The sequence below is a fragment of the Loxodonta africana genome, chromosome 9 (assembly GCF_030014295.1).
Source record: "Loxodonta africana isolate mLoxAfr1 chromosome 9, mLoxAfr1.hap2, whole genome shotgun sequence".
Lineage (NCBI taxonomy): Eukaryota > Metazoa > Chordata > Mammalia > Proboscidea > Elephantidae > Loxodonta > Loxodonta africana.
In genome coordinates, this window is record NC_087350.1 from 19107094 (window position 1) to 19134785 (window position 27692).

The window sequence follows — 27692 nt, forward strand, 5'->3', positions numbered from 1 at the left end:
TTAATATATGGTTATATTAGAAAAGTAGGTTTATAGCTTCTGTTGTTTTGGGTATTAAAGATTACCTACATTAAAAACACTGAGAAACTCTGGGGCGTTCGACACCCTTCAAAACTCTGAAAGACCTTAGGATGTTATCTAGGATTGTGGTGGATATGACTTCTCTTTTACAAGTTTTCCATTTAGTACATTCCTTTGCAGTTGAGATAATGGTTCTATTAGACTTAACTATAGTATTCCTCTGAAAGCCGGATACTGACATATGGTAGCCACTGTTAATGGTGTATTGGTTTTATACAAATAGGATTTGTTTTATTGTCTTAGCAAGTGAGGCAACACATCTGCATCTGGCTGCAGACACACACACACACACACACACACACACACACTTTTCAAACACAGGCAAAGTTCTCTAGTAAGACTTTGGTGACAGACATGAAGCACTCAGGATCCCTAGCAATCAAAAAGATTCTGGAGGTGAGCCCAGATGAAAGATGCTGTACTGCAGGTGGGAGGTCCGGGGATTTTTGAAGACTTGAGAAACAAGACATAGGCAGGTCTTTTCTAACACTCTGGCTGAGTCTCTTTTGTCTTCATCTTGCTCCATTTCTCTTCCCCTTAGTTTATTCTCTTTCACAGTCTTTTTTATTTTTTCAAAACTGCAGATTCTATAGCCACCCACCACTATACTACAAGCTGCAAAAACTCTCAGTGAGTGACATACATATCTCTAACCAAGAATGGCAGGGAGTTTCAATGATTTACACATTTAAGGTGTAAAAGTAAATATTAACCAGATATGATAATACCAATGATTGTGAACATTTTTTTTCCCCTCAGAAACAATGTGAGATGGCTTTGACATGTCATTATCATCTACATAAAATAATGTTATTTTAAAAAGTCTCTTCAGAAAGCCTTAATTTTTAACCCTTTTTATAGGGTTGCTATGACTTGCAATCGACTCGATGGCACTGGGTTTTTGGGGTATAGATAGTTTTATTAAAGACAAAAACGCATTACGTTATTCCAGCTCCATGGCGTTACTGAGGTAGTACTTTGTTTCAATGAGGACAGCCAAGAATATTATGTATAGAGATCATGCAAAAGGAACAGTCTGATGGCAGAGTGATGTCTCTCTCATTTCAATGCTTGTCAGCAATCATGGGGAGTATCTTGAATTTGAAGTAGGTAACTTCAACTCATCAATTTACGATAGATTATAAATGAATTTTCATCATATAAAGGATGAAAAGAAATCTATCGGCTTTAAATAGAAAAGTTACCAATAACTTCAATTCTAGTATAGAATATCCTAAAAGAACTTAATATAAATAAAAAAGTATGAATAAGCTTTCCATTTTAGTAGGCAAAAACATAATAGTGACACAAAAATTTTAAAAAATATTCCACTATGAACATTTTTTATTTTTGAAGAGTGTCCAAAGCCCCAGATCCTCTAGTGCCACCCATTCTTTTATTTGTAATTAAATGTGGCTGCACACAACTGTTTGTGGGGAACCTGTCCTTGCTGACTTCTTCCTCCAAGCAGTTATAGACCTGACATTGGTCTTGTTCAGTGATAGTTATGACACTATTATTTATTGAATGTTTACTTTGTGTCAGGTATTATTTAGCTCATTGTCTTGGTATTAACCCATTTAATCTTAACAACAACCTTCTGAGGTAAAAAGTATAATTACTTGTATTTTATATGTAAGGAAACTGAGGCACAGAGAGGCTAACTTTCCTCAGGTTACATAGGAAATGTGAGGTAGAGCTAGAATTGAAACTCTGACTGTATGATTACAGCTTCTGGACGATTACACAGCTCAACAACTTGAAGGAGACACTCATCATATGAGTTCATTTATTTATTTATAGTTACACTAAGAGGAGGAAAGCACGAGGTCTGTCTTAGGAGTTGGATTTTTATGTCAAAAATACACTCCAAATATTTTGTGTTTGAGAAGTAGGCATATTCCTGAAACATAATCTATAAATCAAACCACAGTCTGAATTAGTTTCAGAAACTCAACATTTATAGGAATTTTATGATGTTGGTGAAAAGCTAAGAACATCATAAATATGTATGATCACTCCCTATTTTGAAAATTTTGATTTTCACATAACAAGACCTTTCTTTTTTAACAGCAAGTTTATAATACAGCCCCTGACTGATTTTCAGAGATAACATATTACAACTATCAAGACGCTGAAGTACAGCTGTATTATCAAACTGATAAATGATATAGGTCAAATCTGAAGGACTGAATATTTTTCTGCTGGAGTGGAAATTTACTCTACCTAGCATTGATTTAAAGAATTCAGCCACCGAGATGAGTATGTTTATACAGGCTGTTCTCGGCCTGCTAGTGTTGGTGGCATGGGGTTAGACCTCCTGCTTGGTGGTTTTAAAACTTCCCTGAACGTTTTATATCCACATGACTTAATCATTAAACAACAAATTTCTTTATATTCCCTGAAAAGGGTCCACTGCATTGATTCTAAGTTGGTATAAGCGTGTTAGGGGAGATGTAGCCTTGGAGGGTATATTAGAAACCCCGGGGGATGAATATTTAAATGTTTCCTGGTGAGAGGCGGCACCCACCCCCCTCCTCCACCCTCTAAATCACTGTTAAGAGACAAAGTATCTGATGAGATGTGTTGTCAACCTCAAGAATGTTGGGGCAGAAGAAGGTTGAAAACTACTGACATTGCTAATGGAAGGATAAAGGACCTTTCCCCCCATATTAAAGTATATTTCCAGCCTTTCTATTTTTTACAATAACTTCCTTTAAGAAGGTTCCAAAGGGACTGTTTATCACTTCTATATCTAGAGTTTGCTTCTCGGGTCCATTTTTAGGAGGAATTACATGCCTGTAGATTTCTTCTCTTAGAAATATTTACATAAGTTAGCAACCAATATCCAGTCAAATTATTTCATTAACATCTACTACAGGAGTTTTCCAAAAGATCTGATCATTTCACATTAACATTTGTTGGTTTGAAGAGGAAAATGAGCACAGCTTAAAAAAAAAAAAACAATAAAAATCAGCTGTCTATTTAAAAGATTCTGATATGTTCTTCATCCTAATACAGCAAATTTCTGGCAAACCTAGAATATTTCTGCCTTTCTTTCATCTCCCATACTTTTTCAGATGGCTCCTACAAAGCAGTCAAAGTGTAGGAATGCTGTTGGTTGAGAGATGGTATTTTCCTATATCAAAAAAGAGTATCAAAAAGCAGTATACTTGGGTCATGAAAGAATGCTTTCATGAGGCTAAAAGCACAACCTTTCAAAGTTCATTATATTTATTCTGAATAAATTTATTCTTTAAGGATACTGTAAGACAACTGTTTTGTATTGTTTTTGTTGTTAGGTGCCACTGAGTCGATTCCAACTTATAGCGACCCTACGTACAAAAGAATGAAATATTGCCCTGTTCTGCACCATCCTCACAATAGTTGCTACGTTTGAGCCCATTGTTGCAGTCACTTGTTGGGGATCTTCCTCTTTTTCCCTGACTCTCCACTTCACCAAGCATGATGTCCTTCTCCAGGGATAGGTCCCTCCTGACAACATGTCCAAAGTACATGAGCCGAAGTCTTGCCATCCTTACTTCAAAGGAGCATTTTGGCTGTACTTCATCCAAGGCAGATTTGTCCTTCTGGCAGTCCATGGTATATTCAATATTCTTCACCAACACCGTAATTCAAAGGCATCAATTCTTCTTTGGTCTTCCTTATTCACTGTCCAGCTTTTACAGGTATATGAGGTGATCGAAGATACCATGGCTTGAGTCAGGCACACCTTAGTCTTCAAGATCACATCTTTGCTTTTTAACATTTTAAAGAGGTCTTTTGCAGCAAATCTGCCCAATGAAATACGTCATTTGATTTCTTGATTACTGCTTCCATGTAAAATGAAATCCTTGACAACTTCAATCTTTCTGCATTTATTATGATCTTGCTTATTAGCTCATTGTGAGGATTTTTGTTTTCCTTATGTTGAGGTATAATCTATACTGAAGGCTGTGGACTTCATCAGTAAGCTTCAAGTCCTCTTCATTTTCAGCAATCAAGGTTGTGTCATCGGCATCTCGCAGGTTGTTAATGAGTCTTCCTCCAATCCCGATGCTGCGTTCTTCTTCATATAGTCCATCTTCTCAGATTATTCACTCAGCATGCAAGCTGAATAAGTATGGTGAAAGGATACACCCCTGATGCACACCTTTCCTGACTTTAAGCCACACAGTGCCTCCTTGTTCGGTCTGACAATTGCCTCTTGTTCTATGCACAGGTTCCTCAGGAGCATGACTAAGCGTTCTGGAATGTCCATTCTTCACAATGTTATCCATAATTTGTTACGATCCACACAGTCCAATGCTTTTGTATAGCCAATAAAACACAGATAACCATCTTTCTGGTATTCTGTTTCCAGCCAAGATCCACCTAACATCAGCAATGATATTCCTCATTCCAAGTCCTCTTCTGAATTTGGCCTGAATTTCTGGCAGTTCCCTGTCAATGTACTGCTGCAACCATTTTTTGAATTATCTTCAACAAAATTTTACTGGTGTGTGATATTAATAATATTATTTGATAATTTATGCGTTCTGTTGGATCACCATTGTTTGGAATGGGTACAAATATGGTTCTCTTCCAGTCGGTTGGCTAGGTAACTATGATCCAAGCTTCTTGTCATAGATGAGTGAGCACTTCAGTGTTGCATCCTTTTGTTGAAACATCTCAACTGGTATTCTGTCAATTCCTGGAGTCTTGTTTTTCCCCAATGCGTTTAGTGCAGCTTAGATTTTTTTCCTTCAGTACCATCAATTCCTGATCATATGTGACCTCCTGAAATGGTTGAAACTTGACCAGTTCTTTCTGGTACAGTGACTCGGTGTATTCCTTCCATCTTCTTTTGATGATTCCTGCATCGCTCAATATTTTGTCCATGCAATCCTTCAATATTGCAACTTGAGGCTTGAATTTTTTCTTCAGTTCTTTCAGCTTGAGAAATGCATAGCATGTTCTTCCTTTTTGGTTTTCTAACTCCAGGTCTTTGAACATTTCATTATTAATACTTAGTCTTTTGGAGCCACCCTTTGAAATCTTCTGTCCAGATCTTTTACTTCATCATTTCTTCCATTCACTTTAGCTACTCTACATTCAAGAGCAAGTTTCTTAGTCTCTTCTGACATCCATTTTGGTCTTTTCTTTCTTTCCTGTCTTTTTAATGACCTTTTGCTTTCTTCATGTACAGTGTCCTTGATGTCACCCCACAACTTGTCTGGTCTTTGGTCACTACTGTTTCAATGCATCAAATCTATTCTTTAGATGGTCTCTAAATTCAGGTGAGATATACTCAAGGTCATACTTTGGCTCTCGTGGACTTGTTTTAATTTTATTCAGCTTCAGCTTGAATCTGCGTATGAGCAATTGATGGTTTGTTCTGCAGTGGGCTCCGGGCCTTGTTCTGACTGATGATATCGAGCTTCTGCATCGTCTCTTTCCACAGATATAGGAGATTTGATTCCTGTATATTCCATTTGGCGAGGTCCACATGTATAGCTGCCATTTATGTTGTTGAAAAAAGGAATACGTCATTGGTCTTGCAAAATCTCCAGTGTTGTTTCTACCACCAAGGCTATGTTTTCCAAGTACTGATCCTTCTTTGTGTCCAATTTTTGCATTCTAATCACCAGTAATTATCAATGCATCTTGACTGCATGTCTGATCAATTTCAGACTGCAGAAGTTGGTAAAAATCTTCAGTTTCCTCAACTTTGGCATTAGCAGTTGGTATGTAAATTTGAGCAGTCACATTAATTGGTTTTCGTTGTAGGCATATGGATATTATCCTATCACTGACAGCACTGTACTTCAGGATAAATATTGAAATGTTCTTTTTGATGATGAATGTGACACCACTCCTCTTCAATCCGTCATTTCTGGCATGGTAGACCATATGATTGTCTGATTCAACATGGCCAATACTGGTCATTAGGCTCACTAATGCCTAGCATATCGATCTTTATGTGTTCCATTTCATATTTGATGATTTCCAATTTTCCTAGATTCATACATTGTACATTCCACATTCTGATTACTAACAGATGCTTGCAGCTGTTTCTCCTCATTTTGAGTCATGCCACATCACCAAATGAAGTTCCCAAAAGCTTGACTCCATCATTAAGGTGGACTCTGCTTTGAAGAGGCTGCTGTTCCCCAGTTGTATTTTGAGTGACTTCCAACCTGAGGGGCTCATCTTCGGCACTATATCAGACAAGGTTTTGCTGCTATTCGTAAGGTTTTCACTGGCCAATCTTTTCAGAAGTAGACCACCAGGTCCTTCTTTCTAGTCTTTTCTGGAAGCTCCACTGAAACCTGTCCTCCTTGGGTGATCGTGCTGATATTTGAAATACTGGTGGCATAGCTTCTGGCATCACAGTAACATGTATGCCACCACAGACAAACTGACAGACGTGTGGGGAACTGCCTTATAATATCACTATATGTCCCACATTTACAACTCCATGTCGCAAATTTCCTTCAAATTAAGTACGTAGAAAAGCTTTGCTCTTCCTAGAACTTTTTTTTTTCCTCTTAAGGACATCCACAACCATTTAACTCAGTGTTTCTGAACAGGGTGTTGGGCATTTTGGACAGAACAATTCTTTGAATGTGGGCTGTCCCCCACACCACAGCCAGTTACTATCCTTGGCCTGCAGATATTAATGGGCATCCAGCCATTGCGACCACCAACACTGCCCACACACATTTCCAAATGCACTAGTTGAGAAATGACTAAATAGATTGTTTATGTTCTTTGTTTTGTCCACCAGAAAACTCAATCAAATTTGTCATTCTTTTAAAATAACTGGGTAGGACGCTATGGTCTATATCTCAGTATTCTAATTGTCTTCTAGCCTTGAACTTATAGTTTAATCTGTATTTTCCCTGGTCCTAAATTTCATTTTGTATTCTGGTTTCCTTACTGTTGTTGTTAGGTGCCGTCGAGTCGCTTCTGACTCATAGCGACCCTATGCACAACAGAACGAAACACCGGCCGGTCCTGCACCATCCTTACAATCATTGTTATGCTTGAGCTCATTGTTGCAGCCACTGTGTCAATCCACCTTGTTGAGAGTCTTCCTCTTTTCCGTTGACCCTGTACTCTGCCAAGCATGATGTCCTTCTCCAGGGACTCATCCCTCCCGACAACATGTCCAAAGTATGTAAGACACAGTCTCACCATCCTTGCCTCTAAAGAGCATTCTGGCCGCACTTCTTCCAAGACAGATTTGTTCGTTCTTTTGGCAGTCCATGGTATATTCAATATTCTTCGCCAACACCACAATTCAAAGGCGTCAACTCTTCTTCTGTCTTCCTTATTCATTGTCCAGCTTTCACATACATATGATGTGATTGAAAATACCACGGCTTGGGTCAGGTGCACCTTAGTCTTCAGGGTGACATCTTTGCTCTTCAACACTTTGAAGAGGTCCTTTGCAGCAGATTTCCCCAATGCAATGCGTCTTTTGATTTCTTGACTGCTGCTTCCATGGCTGTTGATTGTGGATCCAAGTAAAATGAAATCCTTGACAACTTCAATCTTTTCTCCGTTTATCCACGTGTCTGTTAGTTTGTCATACTGTGGGGGCTTGTGTGTTGCTGTGATGCTGGAAACTATGCCACCAGTGTTCAGATACCAGCAGGGTCACCCATGGAGGACAGGTTTCAGCTGAGCTTCCAGACTAAGACAGACCAGGAAGAAGGACCCGGCAGTCTACTTCTGAAAAGCATTAGCCAGTGAAAACCTTATGAATAGTAGCAGTTTTATTATTAGGACACTCCAAATCCATCGTGGGACCATGTGAGGTACAAATAAACGAAGACAGCTTGACAGTTTAGAGGTTTTTACCTCCCTTCATTCTTAAAGGTACTAATAACTTGAAACAAAGTATCATTCTTATGTACTGTATGCATTTTTAACCCCTACCCATAAATTGGAGCCCTGGTGGCATAGCGATTAAGAGCTCAGGCTGCTAACCAAAACGTTGGCAGCTCAAATCTACCTTGGAAACCCTATGGGGCAGTTCTCCTCTGTTCTATAAGGTTGCTATGAGTCGTAATTGACTCGACAACACACAACAACAACCCATAAATTGGTATAAAAATACTCCTCAGAAAGCCAGCACAATTTCTACAAGGCAAGGTCATGGAAGCCCCATAGACACATTCAAACTCCCCAAGGGACCAAATTGCTGGTGTGAGGGCTGTGGGGACCATGGTCTCAGGGAACATCTAGCTCAATTGGCATAACACTGTTTATAAAGAAAATGTTCTACCTTCTACTTTGGTGAGTGGCATCTGGGGTGTTAAAAGCCTTTGAGTGGCCATCTAAGATACTCCACTGGTCCCGCCTCTTTGGGAGCAGGGGAGAATGAAGAAAAGTAAACACACAACGGGAAGATTAGTCCAAAGGATTAATGGGCCACAACTACCATGGCCTCCACCAGACTGAGTCCAGTACAACTAGATGGTGTCTGGCTACCACTGCTGACTGCTCTGACAGGGATCTCAACAGAGGGTCCCAGACAGAGCTGGAGAAAAATGCAGAACAAAATTTTAACTCACTAAAAAAGACCAGACTTACTGGCCTGACAGAGACTGCAGAAATTCTGAGAGTATGGCCCCCAGACACCCTGTTAGCTCAGTAATGAAGTCACTCCTGAGGTTCACCTTTCAGCCAAAGATTAGATAGGCTCATAAAACAAAACGAGACTAAGGGGGCAACGACCAGAAACAGACAGGAGGGGATAGGAAAGCTGGTAATAGGGGACCCAAGGTCAAGAAGGGAGAGTGTTGACATGTCATGTGGCTGTTAACCACTGTCGTAAAACAATATGTGTACTAACTGTTTAATGAGAACTAGTTTGTTTTGTAAACTTTCACCTAAAGTACAATTAAAAAAAATAAAAGTACTCCTCAGACACTTAGCTCTTAGGAATTAATAAAGAGTAATAAGCCGAAGGGTAATAAAATATTTTTTAAAACCTTTGATGAAAGTAACTATGTGTAAATAAAACAATACTACATTTCTATAAAGATCTATTTCTACACAATGGAAATTTTAAATCGGAAGAGACCACAGGAAGTAGTTATTACTTTTAACATAATAAAAATCCTTTTGATAAAAATGTAAACTCTATATGAAGCTAGTTTTGCGTGTGCATCCATTTTAGATGAAAATTTTGGTTGAAATGTAATCATCCTTTCCTTTTTCATATGAGCAGAAGTGGTTTTGGTTCTGATTTAACCGCATGATTCCCTCAGGTTCTTCTTCATTTTTGGGAGATAGGCAAAGTTTTACTCTGGGAAACTAGTAAGCAACTCAACACTATTAGGCATTTAGATATAGATTAATCTTTTAATCTAAAACATTATCTTTGGTGACTGCAGTTCTCCAAAGGGTACTTTGTTTTTTATACTAATTTGTATGTCACTTACGGTTTACAGCTACTCTTGTCAGAGTACTTAGAGAGGGTCTTGTTGAGTAACTTCTGTGAAAAATGAGATAAAAACGAAAGATGTTACCCTCTATTCTTCTTACCTTAGAACTACAAATGGCTACGTTAGCAGGAAGCTGGGAAAACTGCTTCAACTCAAATACATCATGTGCAGCCCATCGGCTCATGTGATTTTCAGCTTTGCTTGATCCAATCACATTCTGGTTTGAGTGGACGTAAGCCACTTCCTGAACACCATCTAGGAAGTAATCAGATGTTTATGATTGAGTGATGTATCATTACAAAGCAATATGGCTCCACGTACACTTAAACATTACCAGCAATATACTAAAAACAAACTGTTTATTTTTAATCCTCAAAAAAGTATTCAGTTTGTAGGATAACACCACAATATTCTTTTTAAAAAAGTTGAAGACTTCAAAAATGTTGGTTTAGGCTACCTTGGAAACGTCCTTTCCCTCTCCTCAAAGTGACAACTGCTGAGGGTAGGTAACCGTTTTTAGATTTAAACCTAAAATGGGGGTTTTGGCCAGGAGAAAAATTATGACGGAAGGTCCACTTCAGGAATTGGTTTTCTCAGTTGATTTAGAAAAAAAATGTCTCCTAATGAAGGGCCAGTGCTAGCCTCATCCATTATTTTAAATATGTACTTGACTACAGTGATGGAATGGGAGCATTGGGTTTATGACCAGGGAGTTTCGTTTGGTTGGCTTTGTTCAGCTTTATTGTTTGTGTTTTGTCTTTTTTGTACATATGCCCAGAGAATGTCAAGTTGAGAGCTTTTTAGGAAATGAAAAAAAAATTAACTTATAGCCTTTATCTGAAAAGAGGTTTAAAAAATGTCTCTTCTTTTTATTGCTTTGCTTCCAGGCACCTATAACTTATTTTTAAATTGTGGTCATAAAAGAGAAGGCTAGGACTGAGGTCTGTAAAAGCTCCCTCAAACAGCTCTGGCAATGAACCTCAAGTATGACCTTCAATACTTGTGCTGTTTTAGTCCTGAACCTCTCAACCAGAAACTGTCAGTCATGCAAAAACAAGCCGTTGTTAAATAACATGGTGAAAAAGTAACTAGGATAATATTATTCTAACATTTCAAAATACCAAATGATACGTGTGGCACACATACTCAAAATCTTAAAAAGGATTCTTCTGGTAGAGAGTTCACTCAGATTTTTCTTAATTTTGATGACCATTTTACGTATTGTTCAAAATAGCATTAGTTCCACACTAACTACTGACACCTTCTACGCACAGTAAAAAATACCCAGCTGATCATTTTAAAAGTAGTTTATGCAATAATTCCTCAAACCTAAAATTTAATTGTAGCACACAAACCAAAGGACAGTCTAATATTTAAACAGCATTAAAAATATGTATGTATCATAATGAACTTTTAAATGAGTCTACTGATAATCCCAAAACAAAGAATGAGTAAATAAATCAAACGCAAACATTAAGGTTTATATAGAAAATTATCCTTGCTCACGTATCAGCTTCAGTGATGTATGATGTAGTTTTGGAAATAAGTCAGATATTTTTTAAAGCAATGCTAACTCTTAAAATCACCAGGCTAAACTCTGGGCAGATGTTGGTGATAGGGGAAGAAGTTTTTGCAATCTCTCTGAATCTCCATGTAAAAATAGACACCAACTAGACAGCAGAGCCAAAAGCTGATAGATATTCACAACAAAACTCGATGACAGACAAGATACCTCCACGAGCCCCAAAATATAAGCAGGTAGGGACAATCCACAATAGCCACAAAGTCTACATGACATCAGGGTCTGTAGAGGAGGAGAGAAGCGACAGGGTAGAATTCTGACGAGACCCCAAAATAGTCAACAGGTCTTCACCAGCAGCACGATGGGCCAATCTGAGGCCAGCAGCTGAAACTCCAATGCTGAATAGGCACTGGGGCTCATGGCAAAGGGCCTGAAGGGTCTGTGGCAGGCTAACCCCTAGGAGTCCCCAAACTGACCCGTCAGTACTCCTTCCCAGGTCAGGGTCCCATACTGAGGAGAAACTGCTGGAAGGGAATCAAAATGAGAGCAGGGTAGGAGCAGGGGCGAAGGAAAGAGAAGGTCTAGAGCAAAGCAGTGGAGAGAAACCCCAGAAAGGAAGCCACCACATTTGCGAACCCTACAAAAACAACAGGTATGGATCCCCACGAGGTTAGAAAAGATTTCCTAAACCCTGCCTCATTTTCAAAATTCAGGAGAAATAACATTAGATAAAGATGAGAAACATAAAAGCATCAGGGTCAAATCTCCTAAAAATCATTATAAAAAAAGAGAGAGAGAATAAGGAACAGAATAATATCTCTAAATAAAAACATGCCAGAAAGATGTGCTCACAAAACAGATTAAAACTGTGACCTATTCCAAATGAGGTAAAACACTAAGAAAATAATAAAAGACATGAAAGAACAACATAAATCAGAGTTAGAAAGCTCAGGAATGAGTGACGGAACTCAAGAAAGACATAAATAAATAATTTCAGAAAAGAAGACTGAGCTAGAAGGAACACAGAGGGAAAAAACACAACACATAGCGGCTTAGAAGAAACAGAAGGAAAATTTTAAATAGCAAAAAGAAATGAAGACATTAAGGAAAAAAAAAAAAGCTTGACAGAATCTGACAAACACTGAAGACAGACAAAGACTGAACATTTGAATACTAGAAGTCCCTGATGAAGAAAGCCCAGGAATAGAACAAATAGCTAAAAACATTAATATAAGAAAGCTTTCCTGAAATAAAAATTGAATTTGAAACTACATTGTGTATATGAGAAAATTTACCCAGAATAACCAACACCTAAAAACTCTGGTGAAATTACTGGACTACAATGAAGAAAATGATCCTTTGAGAATCTGGGGGAAAAAAATAAGAACATATGATACAACACTTTATGGCAGAAAAAAGTGAAGCTACATACAGTATTTAAAATACTTGAGAAAAGAAAGTATGAGCCAAAGATTTCATATCCAGCAAAAATAAGAGCACAAACTGTTATCAACAAGAAACTGAGAGAATATTATTCCCGTGTACCCTTCCTGAGAAATCTAATAGAAAATAAGCTACACTCAAAATGACCGGTGAGACAATAAAACAAAACAAAACACCAAACCCATTGCCATTGAGTCAATTCCGACTCATAGCGACCCTATAGGACAGAGTAGAACTGCCTCATAGAGTTTCTAAGGAGCGCCTGGTGGATTTGAACTACCCCCCTTTTTGGTTAGCACCTGTAGCTCTGAAGCACTACACCACCAGGGTTTCTGGAGAGGCACTGGGTAGCATTAAATACAGAGTCACCTCCATAATCAGGAATAAAGGAAGGCTAAGAGGGAAGAATACATCACGCGATGTCTCTGGGCTCTGACCATGTACGCACAGAATATCTACGTTAAAAATGGAGGGACATATGCCAAAGAAAAAAAAAAGTTTTAATGTTTCCAATAACCATATTGCTGTAGTATTAGTATTTTTATTCTTTGACTGTTGTGTAATACAGGATAAAACAAATGAGTAATTATGGGACATCATAATTCAATCCAGGAGCCCTGGTGGCACAAAGTTTAGCGCTTGGCTACTAACCAAAAGGTTGGCCATTTGAATCCAACCAGTGGCCCCATGGGAGAACAGCTTGGCAATCCGCTTCCCTGAAGATTACAGCCTAGAAAACCCTATGAGGCAGTTCTACTTTGTCACATGGGGTCCCAGTGAACAGAAACAGACTCTACAGCACCTGACAACAGCCTAAGTCAATCGTTACCCACACGCTTGAGAACCAGGACCGTCAGTATGGAAGAAATGGGATACGAATGTAATAAAAGGTTCAGTAAAGGGCAAGCTCTGTAGTCTCAAATTTTAGGTATAAATTCATGATGTATTTTATCACCATATATAAAAATACATATATACACATATAAGTACACATTTTCAAGCAAAAACATACACCTTCCATCTTTATTTGCCAGCCGCTCCCTCCCGCCATGAGGTATTTTCGTAAGTGTGCTATGCTAAATTTTTTCTTTTACAGCAACATGTAAAAAAAAATCACATAGCGGCACTTACTAAAATACCTCGCAGAGGGAGGGCATGACTGGCAAAGAAACGTAGAGGGTGTGTGTTATTTGCAGAAAGATACAGTCAATACTATATATACATAAATATATGTGTATATGTACATATATAATCCGTCCACTGAAAAGGACCCCAAAATAATGGACCAAGCCAGTAGCAATGATCATTCCTAGCACGAGACTATGGTCTTGAAATACACTTTCTCACTAAAAGAAACCAGGACTTCTTGGGAAATGACTAATTCTAGGTCTGGGGCAGAAAACATCTGAGATGATCCTGGAGCAACATGCTATTCCAGACAGCAAAGAAGCTTTGAAAGATGACTGGCATCAAGTCAAAAGGTCTCAGGAGCCAAAAGGCTCATGTCAAAAGCTTTCAACTTGGTCAAAGATGGAACAATTGAACTTCAATAGTGATACTGTTATTTACTAAAACCAACTAAATATGTTTAAATGAATTAATTCATAATAATATTAAAAACCAAATGGGCCATCTTTGAAGGATAATAGGAAACCAATTTATTATACTAAAAATTGGTAATTAAAGAAAGGAATTAAACATTTTTTCTGCCTTTTCTCTATGAATTGTATCACCAGGTATGGGTAGTAAATGAGGGGAGGTATCGTTTTACAAACAGTCTAATAAATGAAAAAGAAATGGGAGAAGTAGAAAATCTCACCACTTGGCTACTGTGAATGAATAGACAGACACAGGCATTAAGCACTGATGGCTGCTAAGACCACAATGAGAGACCAGTAAACATGTCACGCCTCCTACAGTTTTGCCAAACACTAACAGTTGTCTTGCCAAAGGGATCAAATCTGTGTCTCATCTAGTCTCTAGAGGCAGGAAATACAGAGGACCGGGAAGCATGTTTAACTGCACCAGGAGTATACAATCAGCAAACTCAGAGTGAGGAAAACACCACAGACAGCCAGTTCTTCAACAGATACATGGTTAAGAAATGACAGAGATGGCAGAGGAATCCTATAGATTAAAAGAGGCTATATATATAAAATGGGTGAGACTAAACTATCATGTCTAGGGATGCATATTAGTGTCATAAAGCCATAAAAAAGGCTTTAAGGATCAGAATAATTAGTATTTACAGGGGAAGAGGGACTGTGATTCGGACAGGGCACACAATGGGGTCCTGGGTAGCTGGCAAAGTCCTCTATCTCGATCTAGGTGATCTTCCCTTTATCCTGCCCCCTTTTCCTCTCAGTTGTGTCTCAGTGTAGCGTCTTGATTTTAGAGCTATTTTACAAGACAATTCAAGAATCTTTTACAGAGCTATTTGATTGCACAAAACAAACACTTAAATAAAACACTTTTTAGTTACCTAAAAATTTATCCACTGATTCACATATCTGCTCTTGACTGAGAGCCCTCTCGTTTGAAATTTTCATTTGTTTTCTTGGTACGAAAGTGATATTTTTCTTGTTGTGGCTGGGCAGTTTTGAAGAGAAACTGAATCTATCTTTTGTAACTTTTGGTCTATGGCTCTGTTTAGAGGAACTGACATGGCCGACGGATAAGTCATCATCTGAGGATGAAAGCTCATCAACAGCCTGGGAGTTACAGTCCTCGCCTGCTGTGTACACTTGGCTTGTCTTCTTCATTGTTTTAGGAAAACTGTAAAGTCTGCTTTTGCTTTCCTTTGCTTTCTTAAGCCTCAAAGAACTAGTAACTCTTTGCTTTCTTACTCTTGACTTGGAAGTCATTTCGATGTCATCAGACTCATCGCTAATATCACTAGTGCCTTTTCTTTTCATGACAGATTTCAGAGTAATGCTCTCAGGATTTAAGTTTTTTGAAATTGGCCCATTTCCTCTGACATCGGTTTTCCTATCATCACCATTCTTTGTTATTTTCACAGGATTTTCTGTTTCAGAATCTTCAGATCCCTCCAAGGATGGCTTAAACCTTACACGACACTTAGGGAACCTCTGAACTGTATATTGCGTGGGAAAGACGACATCGCTGTCTTCTGATTCTGTGCCATTCTCGTGTTCAACTGGATTTTTAAGATTTTTTTCATTATCAGACTCAGAAGAAACATTTTGTTTTAAAGTCTTCTCACTTATATCAAAAATAAATTTTTCATTTGGATTTGTGATGCCAGCTTTTTTCTGATGTCCTGGAGTACCAAGAGAGTCCTGACTTTTCTGACAGCCAACAAGCATATCATCTTTGGCTTCTGCTGAACGGCACGTGGGCTGCTCATCAGAACTTTCATCCTCAGAGGCGTCATTTCCATCACTATCCTCAACTGCTTCATATTTCGTCTCAAACAATTTAGAGAAGCCACACTGGAGTAAGGTGAGCTGTCCTGGAGCACCTGAAGCTTTACTTGAATGAGATGCATTGCTCTTAACAGTCCTTATTCTTGAGTTTCCCAAAGGTTCCTCATCACTAAAATCACTGCAGAGGTCACAAGCTGCTTCTGTCAGTGGTTCTGCAGGTAGTTCTAGACCTTTGTGTTCTTCACAGTCAGGCTCTCTAGGCTGCATAAGAAACAATGGCAGAAACACTAGATGATGACATCAAATCTATCACATTGGAAGGGAATTAACTTCAGGCAGATAATTTATGTACAAGTATATAACTTGGTGTTTTCTAACAGTACAACATTCAATAAACAAATGTAAAGGATTTAATATTATAGTCTGGTAGTCTTTTCCCTTTTCAAGTTGACTAACCTTCCAAAAATAAATGAAAGTTTAAACCAGAGCACTATGTGATCAAATTATTCACAAGGAATACACAGAACAGAGTGGTCAACCTCTATGATGCAGGGGCCAAGGATCCTGGCCTCAAAAATGAGAAGCAAACAAGTTATTGCTTAAGAATGAGTGGGGTTTACTGTAGTCTAGCAGATACTTCCAATCGTGCTATAAAAACAAATTTTCAGGAATTAAGTAAAAATCCACAACGGAAAATGGTTCTAATTGATTAAACATAAAAAAAATAAGATTCAATAGGATCTTGATCACAAAGAAACAGGAAAACATTGAAGAAATTTTAAAGTAAAATTTGCTACAATAAATCCAATATTTAATTTTTTTCACTATGACTGGAGTTAAATACATCCTTTGGTTTCCCAAAACTAAATCTAAACACATTACATTATTAGTAAAAGATTTTGGGAAAGTAATATCAGTAATACTTTGATATTCATATATTTCTGTAAATTTAGAGAAATGTTCACCCCAAATTCCAAATCATCGGACAAGTATAAATTTATAGTTAAATCCCCCCCAAAACAAACAAAAACAAATGAAAAAAGACCAGCAACAAAAACAATAAAATCTTCTACACATATTCTTTACCTTTAAAAAGGTCTCAAGATGGCATTATAGATTTCATGGTATGTGACACAAAACTACCTACCAAAAAGATCACAAGAGAAAGGGCTCACACCAAATAAAAATCTGCTTGAGTCAAAGAATGATTTTGATGTTTGGATTTCGTCATCTTCAACACCCTATTTTTCCATTTAATTTGCAGGCTGATTAAAAATTACTTATTTAATAGGGCTGGGCCCATCACCAATATATAGTGAATCTAATTTTGAATTTACAGTTTGGTATAGTTAAAATTCCACTTTAGATACAAATGCCTGATGAATGTTAAATGAGCCTAGGTTATTAATTTTACTGACAGTCCTCTGTCTTTGTTTTCTTGACTTAAAAAAAAAAGTTATGACTTTACATATCAAAAACAATGGAAAAGGAAAAGAAAATTGTCTCAGTACATGTTTTCTAGAGTTCTGGGCAACAGGTAAAAAATGACTTGCCATTTGTAGCTTCTGAGCTGGAGGACCCTCCTTCCACCACGTTGTGGCTGTCATGATCCCTGCTTCCACTTGGCCTTCTCTCTACAATGTCAGCAACAAAGAATGCAAATGACTGTGTAAAATATGCAGCAAAAACAATCAGATAAACAACAGCAGCAATGGGGGGCTAAGAGTTTAGAAAGAAAACCCGGGTGTAGCTTGCTTTAGCTCTCTTAATGTTATTTTCCAATTAAGGAATTTATACACAGTTTATGTAACATTTTAAAACACTCTTAATTCTTGTTTTAAAGCTTACTCTTTCAGATGTTGAAAACTAAATACTGAAAAGTATTTAGTAAAAGTACTACTAGGGGAGGAGGAATGCAAAAAAGTATGTTATATATCTACCCAGTATTGATACCCAAAGAAGCCCTGGTGGCGCAGTGGTTAAAGCTACTGTCTGAAAACTGCAAGGTTGGTGGATCAAAACCACCAGTGGCTCCGTGGGAGAAAGATGTGGCAGTCTGCTTCCGCAGAGATTTACAGCCTTGGAAGCCCTATGGGGTCACTATGAGTCAGAATCGACTCGATGGCGGTGAGTTTGGTTTGGATGGATATCTATAATAACCATGCCTACAGAATAATTACGGAGCCCTGGTGGGGCAGTGGTTAAGAGCTCAGCTGCTAACCTAAAGATGGGCAGTTTGAATCTACTAGCTGCTCCTTGGAAACCTTATAGGGCAGTTCTACTCTGTTATGCTGGGTTGCTATGAGTTGGAATCGACTTGATGGTAAGGGGTTTGGTTTTGTTTTTAGTAATTTGTTTTTTTTAACTACAGTAAGGACATACTAACAACACTTGAAACTTCCCAGATAAAGCTAAGTATTGGGAGCCTGATCTTCTAGCGTATATATATATAAATAAAATGTATGTATATATAAAAAACAACACTTGAAACTTCCCAGATAAAGCTAAGTATGGGGAGCCTGATCTTCTAGCGTATATATATATAAATAAAATGTATGTACACATAAAAAAAGTACATATGTATTTCCACAATTTTATTTAGTTTGTTGTTATTGTTCATATAGCCATTTATTCAAAAATGTCTATTGAGCCCTTAGGCATAGTAGAGGAGTCCTGGGTGGTGTAAATAGTTAAGCGCTTGACTACTACCTGAGAGGTTGGTGGCTTGAACCCACCCAGGGGCCCCTCAGAAGACAGGCCTGGTGATTTGTTTGCTTCCCTTCAGGTCACAGCCTTGAAAACCCTATGAAGCAATTCTACTCTGCACACATGGGGTCGTCATGAGTTGGAATCGATTGGACGGCAACTCACAACAGTGACGACATGATGTGCCTAGTAAAATGCAAATAAAACGCACGACATGGATGCTCCCGGCCCTAATAAACATTCATGGAGGAGAAACAAGATATACTTAGGACAACTAGTGAACAAGAGAACTTTCCATTTAATAATCTGTAATCCTGACACGTCTTATATAACACGCGTTTTACAAAGGATTAAGTGGCTATTCTGATGAAATAGAGAACTATTCAACTGTTTGATATAGGCAGGAAACAGGATACATAAAAAAAATTCCATTTTTTTCTTTTTTGTAGAAAATGACTTCAAATTAGAAACATGAAAACAGGCTGGCATGTCACGCACCACTCTGAGGTGGAGGCTGGGTTTGAGCTGGGCCTGGACAACAAATGAGGCTATTGTTACGAGAAGAGAAACGGAAAAGCTCATGCCCATGAAAGAAACAGCATATTAAAAAATGAGAAAGACAGAAAAAGGAGGACTTTCCCTGGATCACTCAATCAGAATCAAAAACTGTTACTGCAAGAGAAAACTTCAGCAGTATGTATCAGCCATTGTATAATATATAATATGTATCTTCCTCTTCCCAACAATCAGTAATGGCTTTGAACTACTGCTGATCTTGCTCAGCATATGCTTACTACAGGTATTTGTTTATAATATAAACATCCTTTTCCACCTCCCACCAAGACCGTCTAAGTTACTCAAGGGACCAGCTATTCCTAGAACTGCCTTTATGGTACTTACTGAATAAACGAAGTACCTTAAAGTTTTACTACAAAGTCCTGGAAGTCAAGGGGGACATCCTTAAGTTCTCTGTGCCTCAGTTTCCTCACCTATAAGATGTAGGCATTGGACAAGATACTCCAGGATTTTATGACAGCCGTATCAATATCAACTAGAAAATAAGGTTAATATCCTTAGTACTCTGATCTATTAAAGAATTTAAAGATTTTTTTAAAGGATATAAATATCTTGTTCGAAGAATAAGAAACATCTGTATGCTGAAGATGAACACAACTGGGAGAGTTTGAAATGCTGGTGTGGAATTTTTATTGGGAACAGAAAACAAAAATCTCCATGACACATGAGAGTGCATATCAGGGAGTATTTGGTAACTTTTAATCAAAACATATTTTATATTTTTGTTTATTTAGGAAAGTCTCTTTTTTTTAGTTCTTGACTTCAACAGCTGTTTTCAAAATAACAAACTTCTCTTTGCCAGCCTGAACATGGCCTTGGAGCGCACACTGTCTGGTGTAGGTGTTTGTACTGTGCATGCGCATCACGGGCAGTCCCTGGGTCTCAGATGTCTGACTTACGGACAAGCTGTAGTTCCAAACCAGCCCCTGCAAACCTATGACAATGGTTTGTAATAACAAACGAGAGCTACTCTGCAATGGTGCATCAAAACATTATTATTATTACTCTACTTTTTTTTTTTTAATTATTATATTGGAAACCCCGGTGGCCTAGTGGTTAAGCGCTACAGCTGCTAACCAAAGGGTTGGCAGTTCAAATCCGCCAGGCACTCCCTGGAAACTCTATGGGGCAGTTCTACTCTGGCCAATAGGGTCGCTATGAGTCAGAATCGACGCGACAGCACTGGGTTTGGTTTTTTGGTTTATTATTACGTTAAAGATGTTTCAGCGCATCTGGAAGTATTTCTTGGATGTTTTTTACGCAGAGTAAGGCACACTATATACCACGTATTAAGACAAACATTTGACTGGTGTTAGATACGAACCGTACCTACCTATTACCTAACTATTCCAGCTGACGTACAAATTTGACTTCAAGACAGATTTAGGAACGGGATTCGTCTGTTATCAGGGACAGCCTGAATTTATAACTGCGCACGGGAAAATCTTAGTTTATAGTATAATAATACATTTCCTATTGCTCTAAAAGTAGGAATTCTAAACATGAAGCATTTATTTCACATAAAAAATCAAAAGTTTCACTGACAAGGTACCGGCAATTGGATTTTAAAGTTCCTCAGGGAGAAAACCACGTTCAAAATATTATCAAAAAAGGCCAAAGAATCATTTCACACCTCCAGGATGTCCCTCGTAAGGCAGGACCCTTGGGACCTCAGTTTGAAGAGGTTATGGATCCCAAAAAGCTCTCCTCGGTGCTCTTTTGATCCTTGAACTGCTTCAAAATATCGCTTGGCATTTTCGCTTCCAACTACTACACAGTGCAGTTGCTAAAACAGAAAAAACACAAGATATTTTTTGAAGTGTTTGCTCCAAGAATATGTCAGAATTTCCTGGCATTCCCTGTATATACACAGCTTTAGCTAGAGCAGGCAGGATCTCCTTAGGGAGGAAATTTTGTTTTAATTTCCCTGGCAGATGTTGCCATTATGGTGAAATAATAATAATCTGGCCAGTCTCACTGAAGCAGAGATCTTACATTTCCTATTTTATCTGTTTTCTAACAATTGTGTCAAGGTTGCATTTCTATGGAATAGCCACCTAACACAAAGTGTTTAATAATAGAAGTATACATTTTAATACATTTTTCTCCTTTCTAGACTCTTACTACTAAACTACCAAAAGTGACAGAAGAAATCACTACATCACTAAAGTTAAATTATAATCTAAAATAATTATATAATAACACACTGGTAGCAAAATAATTGTGGCAATGGTTATGCTGTCAACTAACGGCAAAAATCCAACCATTGTTTTAAAAACACTGCACCTTTGAAACAATTATGAATACCGAACATGGACATGAAACCCTTAGGAATATACACCATTTTGATATCAACATTAATGTGCACTATTTACTGGGTATTTTACTAAATATTAATGTAAATATGTAAAATTAAATACAATCTGATTAACTCCAAGTGCACTTCTTAAAAGAAACAAGTACATTCTAAATTTCTTGGAAGAAACAAAGAACGCACAGAATGGAAAGTAACTCCACTCTACTGCTGACGGTGGGATTAGTCAGAAGGGACACTTACGAACCGTGGCCATCGTCTGAACTGATCTGCACCGCAGTCAGTCCTGACTTGACGGCAATGGGTTTGGTTTCTGGTAATAAGCTACTCTAGGCAACTATAATTCTTCTTATTAGTAATAGCTGCCAACTGTTGAACACTTACTATATGTGAGGCATTTTATTTATATTCTTTTATTTCATTCATATAACCCTAGGAGATATTATTTTCTGAAGTTCAGAAACAAAGAAGCTGAAGTTTAGGGGAGTTAAGTGGCTTGTCCAGCATTGCTCAACTAGGAAGTATCACTTCTAGAACTTGTACCTGGCCTTTAATAGATCAAAAACTTATACTTTTAACCATTTCTCATCTCCAAGCTGTCCCTCTTAAGACCCCTGGGAGCTCAGTTTTAAGAAGTTATGGATCAGTACACTGACTTGATCAATTCAATATCAACTGACCCAGAAACCATACAGAATCACAATAGCAACTGATGCAACTAACAGTCCAGCTGCCTGATGACTCTTCCTCCTGACCTTCCCTTGAACACTGAGATGTAGCTACATAGAGAGATATTTATGTTATACATATACACACAGCCCCGGCAGCACAGTGGTGAAGAGCTTGGCTGTTAACCAAAAGGCCAGCAGTCTGAATCCATCAGCTGCTCCTCGGAAACCCTATGGGGCAGTTCTACTCTGTCCTATAGGGCTGCTATGAGTCAGAATCAACTTGAAGGCAACAGGTTTGGTTTTGGCACATATATATATAAATACCAAATTCAGACTTCCTGTAACGCTCCCAATCTGAAGGAATCCATTTGCTGCATAACAGTATTTTTATTTTTGAAAAATATGAAACATCTGAATGCACTATCGCCTCAGATGCAAACAACACACATCGAGTTTTAAGTCCCCCTTGCACAGTGCTGATCCTCTCTTAGCAGCCTGCTCTCCGGAGAAAACCTGCGCTGAAATATTGTGGCGTATCCTTCTAGATCTTTTTCAATGCAGTTAAAGGTATTTATATATACATGTAGATATGGTTTTACTTATTATAAGCACAGTTGATATATTTTATATATTGTTCTGCAAGTTGCTTTTTTCCCCAGTTGAAACTGTCTTAAAAATCTTGCCACATCAGTGTATTTCAATTAATATAATCTTTTTTGTTGTTGTTGCTGCAGAGTACTACATAATACGGACATACGAAAATTTATGTTATCATTATGTTATTGTTAGATGCCATCCGATCAGTCACGACTCATTATGACCCTATGTACACAGAGTAAACACTGCCTGGTCCTGTGCCATCCTCACAATTGTTGCTATGTTTGAATGTTTGAGCCCACTGTTGCAGCCGCTGTATCAATTCATCTCCTTGAGGGTCTTCCTCTCTTCTGCTGACCCTCTACTTTACCAAACATATGTGTCCCTTCTCCAGGGACACATAACTCCTGATAACACGTCCAAAGTACATGAGATGAAATCCTCACTTCTAAGAAGCATTCTGGCTGTACTTCTTCCGAGACAGACTTGTTTGTTCTCCTGGCAGTCCGTGGTATATTCAAGACTCTCCATCAACACCATATTCAAACGTATCCATTCTTCCTTCTTCCTTCTTCACTGACTAGCTTTCACAGGCATAGGAGGCAACTGAAAATACCACTGATTAGGTCAGGTGCACCTTAGTCCTCAAGGTGACATTTTTGCCTTTTAACACTTTAAAGAAGTCTTTTGCAGCAGATTTGCCCAAAGCAATACGTCATTTGATTTCCTGACTGTTGCCTCCATGGCTGTTGATTGTGGATCCAAGTAAAACAAAATCCTTGACAACTTCAATCTTTTCTCCGTTTATCATGATGTTGCTTATTGGTCCAGTTGTGAGGATTTTTGTTTTTTTTATGTTCAGGTGTAATCCATACAGTCTTTGATCTTCATCAATAAGAGCTTCAAGTCTTCTTTGCTTTCAGTGAGCAATGCTGTCATCTGCATATCATGGTTTCTCCAGTTCTGATCATTGAGTTTTTCTTCATGTAGTCCAGTTTCTCAGATTATTTGTTCAGCATACAGACTGAATCAGTATGGCAAAAGGATACAACCCCAACACACATCTTTCCTGATTTTAAACCACACAGTATCCCCTTGTTCTGTTCGAACAACTGTCTCTTGGTCTAGGTACAGGTTCTGCACGAACACAATTGAGTGTTCTGGAATTCCCATTCTTCGCGATGTCATCCATAATTCGTATGATTCACACAGCTGAATGCCTTTGCACAGTCAATAAAACACAGGCAAACATCTTTCTTGTATTCTCTGCTTTCAATCAGGATCCATCTGCTGATGCAATGGTGTCCTTCCTTTCACGTCCTCTTCTGAACCCGGCTTGAATTTCTGGCAGTTCCCTGTGGATGGGCTGCTGCAACTGTGCTTGAATGATCTTCAGCAACATTTTATTTGCCTGTGACATTAATGACATTGTTCGATAATTTCTGCATTCCGCTGGATCACCTTTCTTTGGAATGGGCATGAATACACAGACATTTACACTATTTTCTTCTTAATGAAAACAAAAATGCTGAATATAATCCTTGTCATCCTTCACTATGCATATGTGAGAGTATTTCTCTCAGGTGGGTATGGAGAAGGTACTGCGTGTTTTACATTTTAACATGCTGTTAGATCAGCCTTTAAAATGAGTGTACCAAGTTGTATTCTCAACAATAGTATATGAGTATCTCTCATGCTCATGAGAGGTCAAAACCAAGAAACAAAAAATCTGTAATGAAACTGATGTGCAAAGCTAATGACTTGGTTTTATTTAGTATTTCTAGATTACAAGTGTGTTTAAACATCTTTTCATATGTATGTTGTTGACCATTTGTATTTTTTCTTCAGTGAAATGCCTAATCATAGTCTTTTTGTTTGTTTCTGGGAGTTCTTTATTCTGATGCTAATCCTTTATTATATATACGGAACATAGTTTCTCCTAGTTTCTCTTTTAAGCCAGTTTATAGTTTCTTTGTCATTGTTATGGGTTGAATTGTGTCCTCCAAAAAGATATGTTTAAGTCCTAACCCCTGTACCTGTGAGGGTAACCTTGTTCGGAAATAGGGTCTTTGAAGATGTTATCAGTTAACATGAGGTCATACTGGAGTAGGGTGGTCCTAATCCAGTGTAAGTGGTATACTTCTGAGAGAGGAAAAGAGACATATATGCACGTGTGCATGCACGCACGTACTCACACATACACATACACACACACACACACATACACAGGAAAAAATGCCATGTGACAGTGGAAGCAGAAATTAGAGTTATGGTGAGGCAGCAAGCCAAGGAATGCCTGGGGCTACCTACCAGCAGCTGAGAGAGATAAGAAAGGATCTTCCCCTAGAGCCTTCAGGAAAGCATGGCCCCGCTGACATCCTGTATTCGGACTTGTATGTAGCCTCCAGAACTGTGAGACAATAAACTTCTGCCATTTTAAGTCACCTATCTTTGGTACTTTGTTATGACGGCCCTAGGAAACTAATATAGACACGTGGAAGTTTCACATAAAAAATGCAGTCAAATTTACAATATCTGCTTAGGAGGCTTTGTCATTCTATTTCGTTCTGGGGCACCCTTTCCTACCTAAGATTTGAAGTATATTTTTTTCTGACACTTATATGATTTTTACAAGTAAGTTTTGCTTTTTAATACATCTGAAAGTTATTTCTGTGAGCGGTGTAAGGTAGGGATCTCATTTTACTTTTTTCCAAATAGTCACCAATTGTCCCCACTCTGTTTCCAGTACTCTTTTTTTAGTTACAATTTATGTACCACAAAATATACAGATTTTAAGTTCATGGCTCAATTGTTTGAAAATTTTTCCAACTTTTTATTTGGAAAACCTCAAACCTATAAAAAATTTGAAAGTATTACTATATATTCTTCCTTAAAATTCAGAAACTGTCAACATTTTGCCACATTTCCTTTATCTTATCTGTTTCTCTTTACACACACACACACACACACACACACACACGCTGTTTTCCTGAAGTCTTTGAAAATAAATAAGATATTATGACCCTTCATCCTGAACACCTCAGCAGGAATCTTCTGAAAAAAAGGACATTCACTTACATTTACCACAATACCACTACCATATTCCAAACCTTTAACATGGATACTTTATTATTATCTTGCGTACTATCATTATTCAAAGTTTCTCAATTACCCAAAAAATATTCTTTAAACTTGTTTGTTTTTTTTCCAATCCAGAACCCAATTAGGGACCATGAATCACGTTTGGTTGTCACTGCTCTCTCTCTTCATTAAAATAACCTTTACATACAGTGAAATGCACAGATCTTAAGTGCACAATTTGATGAGGTTTGATAAATGCAAACAGCCATTAAAGAGCCACACTGATCAATCTGTAAAAGACTTCCATCACCCTACAGAGTTTCTCTGGTCCCCTCTCCAGTTACCATCCCCCGATCCAGGGACGCTACTGTTGTGGTTGTCCTATACCAGAGAACAAAAGGATGAAAGATTTCTTACACAGCTAAAAGCTTTAAGAAAACAACAAAGACTGCTGTGTACAATTCTATTTTTAGAATTAAGCAAACAGCATATATTTAAGATTGGATCATTCTTAGGTTAACTACCACCACATGTGGCAGATGTTTGCTCTTAAATAGAATATATAGGGAACAATTCAAATTTAACACTTATAATTAAACTTGAACCTCATACCAGATTTTCTCAAGTGAGCAGTTATAAATAAACTTTGCTTATTTAGAGGTATAAATGGAGCAGTAATTGACACTCAATAAGGATAAAAAAAGTTAATGCAATTTTAGATAATTACTAAAAGCACAAAGTGCACTTGAGTTCTATTCCTACAATTTCATTTATTGGGGTATCTCTGGGTCCCAGTTCCATTATGTTCAACACGAAAAGGTTGCATTAGATATCACAAGGCAGTGTGACCCAATCTTTTTCATGTCATGGCTCATGTAGAAAATGGAAACATATGAACAGCCTCCTGGAGTGAACAGAGGAGGCTGTTCAAGGCTGGAAGCTGGTCTAGGTGATCTTATGGTCCAGGGGGCTGTAGGTACCAATGTCTCAGTGCATTAGTAACCCATCTGAGGCATACCACTATGTCTTGGCCCACAGTTTGGGGAGCTGTGACCTGGCTACTCAAATTGGAGCCTGTGGACTAGTAGTCTGGGCACACCAGGGAGACAGTTAAGGATGTAGACTCTTGGGCCCCACCCCAGACCTACTAAATCAAGACCTGTATTTTCACATGATCATGTACTCTAGCATATATTTCATAATCTTATTAAGTTCAACATTATAGTTAGAGTAAAATTTAAAATTTTATTTTTACATGAATTTTCCCCTAATTTTTAAAAACAAACATTTACTTTTTAATTACAGTAAGGGAAATGTATTTACCTGCTTGTACACCTGTCGTAAATACATGATCTCTTCCACAGTGCCCAAGGATATCAGCCTAAGCACTTTGACATCCCTGTACTGCCCAATTCTATACGCTCTGCAAAAAGATGAAAAACAAAACAAAAATCAGGTGAAACAACTTCGGGTTCAAGGAGTAGCTTTTGGGCTTAAAAATGAAACATTATTACATTTTTAATTAATTTTAAAAGAAAACATTTTATGCTTAGGTATGCTATAATTATTTAATGATAACACAAAAATAGAAATTCATGTAAAAAGACTAATTAGTGTGAAGAAAAGTAACAGAAAAAACAAACATATCAACTTCATTTGTTATAAATACCACCTTCGAGTGTCCCAAAGCTTTTCCTAAATTCATGTTTTCCTTTTTCATGGCTGTCTTAAGCTTACGATTGGGTTGTGTACCCAAATTATTCCATTTATATAAAATTCTCAGAAATTCAAATTAATGTACAGTGACAGAAAGCAGATCAGTGGTTGCTTGGGAATGAGGGGCAGTTTGGGGGGGGATGGATTACAAAGGGGCAC

At 37.9% G+C, this 27692-nt stretch overlaps 1 protein-coding gene across 10 annotated transcripts in view; it reads right to left on the reverse strand.

Moving 5' to 3' along the window:
* ERCC6L2 (ERCC excision repair 6 like 2) overlaps window positions 1-27692 on the reverse strand; it is a 167345-nt gene that overhangs the window by 70977 nt on the left and 68676 nt on the right. For 8 of the 10 annotated variants that reach the window (XR_010322946.1, XR_010322945.1, XR_010322947.1 and 5 more), the window contains 5 exons: window positions 27141-27240; window positions 20788-20940; window positions 17426-17506; window positions 14969-16133; window positions 9622-9776 (listed from right to left, as the gene is read on the reverse strand). Coding sequence is in view for 6 of the 10 variants with exons in the window: in XM_010587479.3 (XP_010585781.2) it covers window positions 9622-9776; window positions 14969-16133; window positions 17426-17506; window positions 20788-20940; window positions 27141-27240 (1654 nt within the window). In the remaining 4 variants the exon portion in view is untranslated. Of the gene's footprint in view, window positions 1-9518; window positions 9572-9621; window positions 9777-14968; window positions 16134-17425; window positions 17507-20787; window positions 20941-27140; window positions 27241-27692 lie in introns of all 10 variants that reach the window. The other 2 variants (XR_010322948.1, XM_064291139.1) reach the window with 1 other exon arrangement.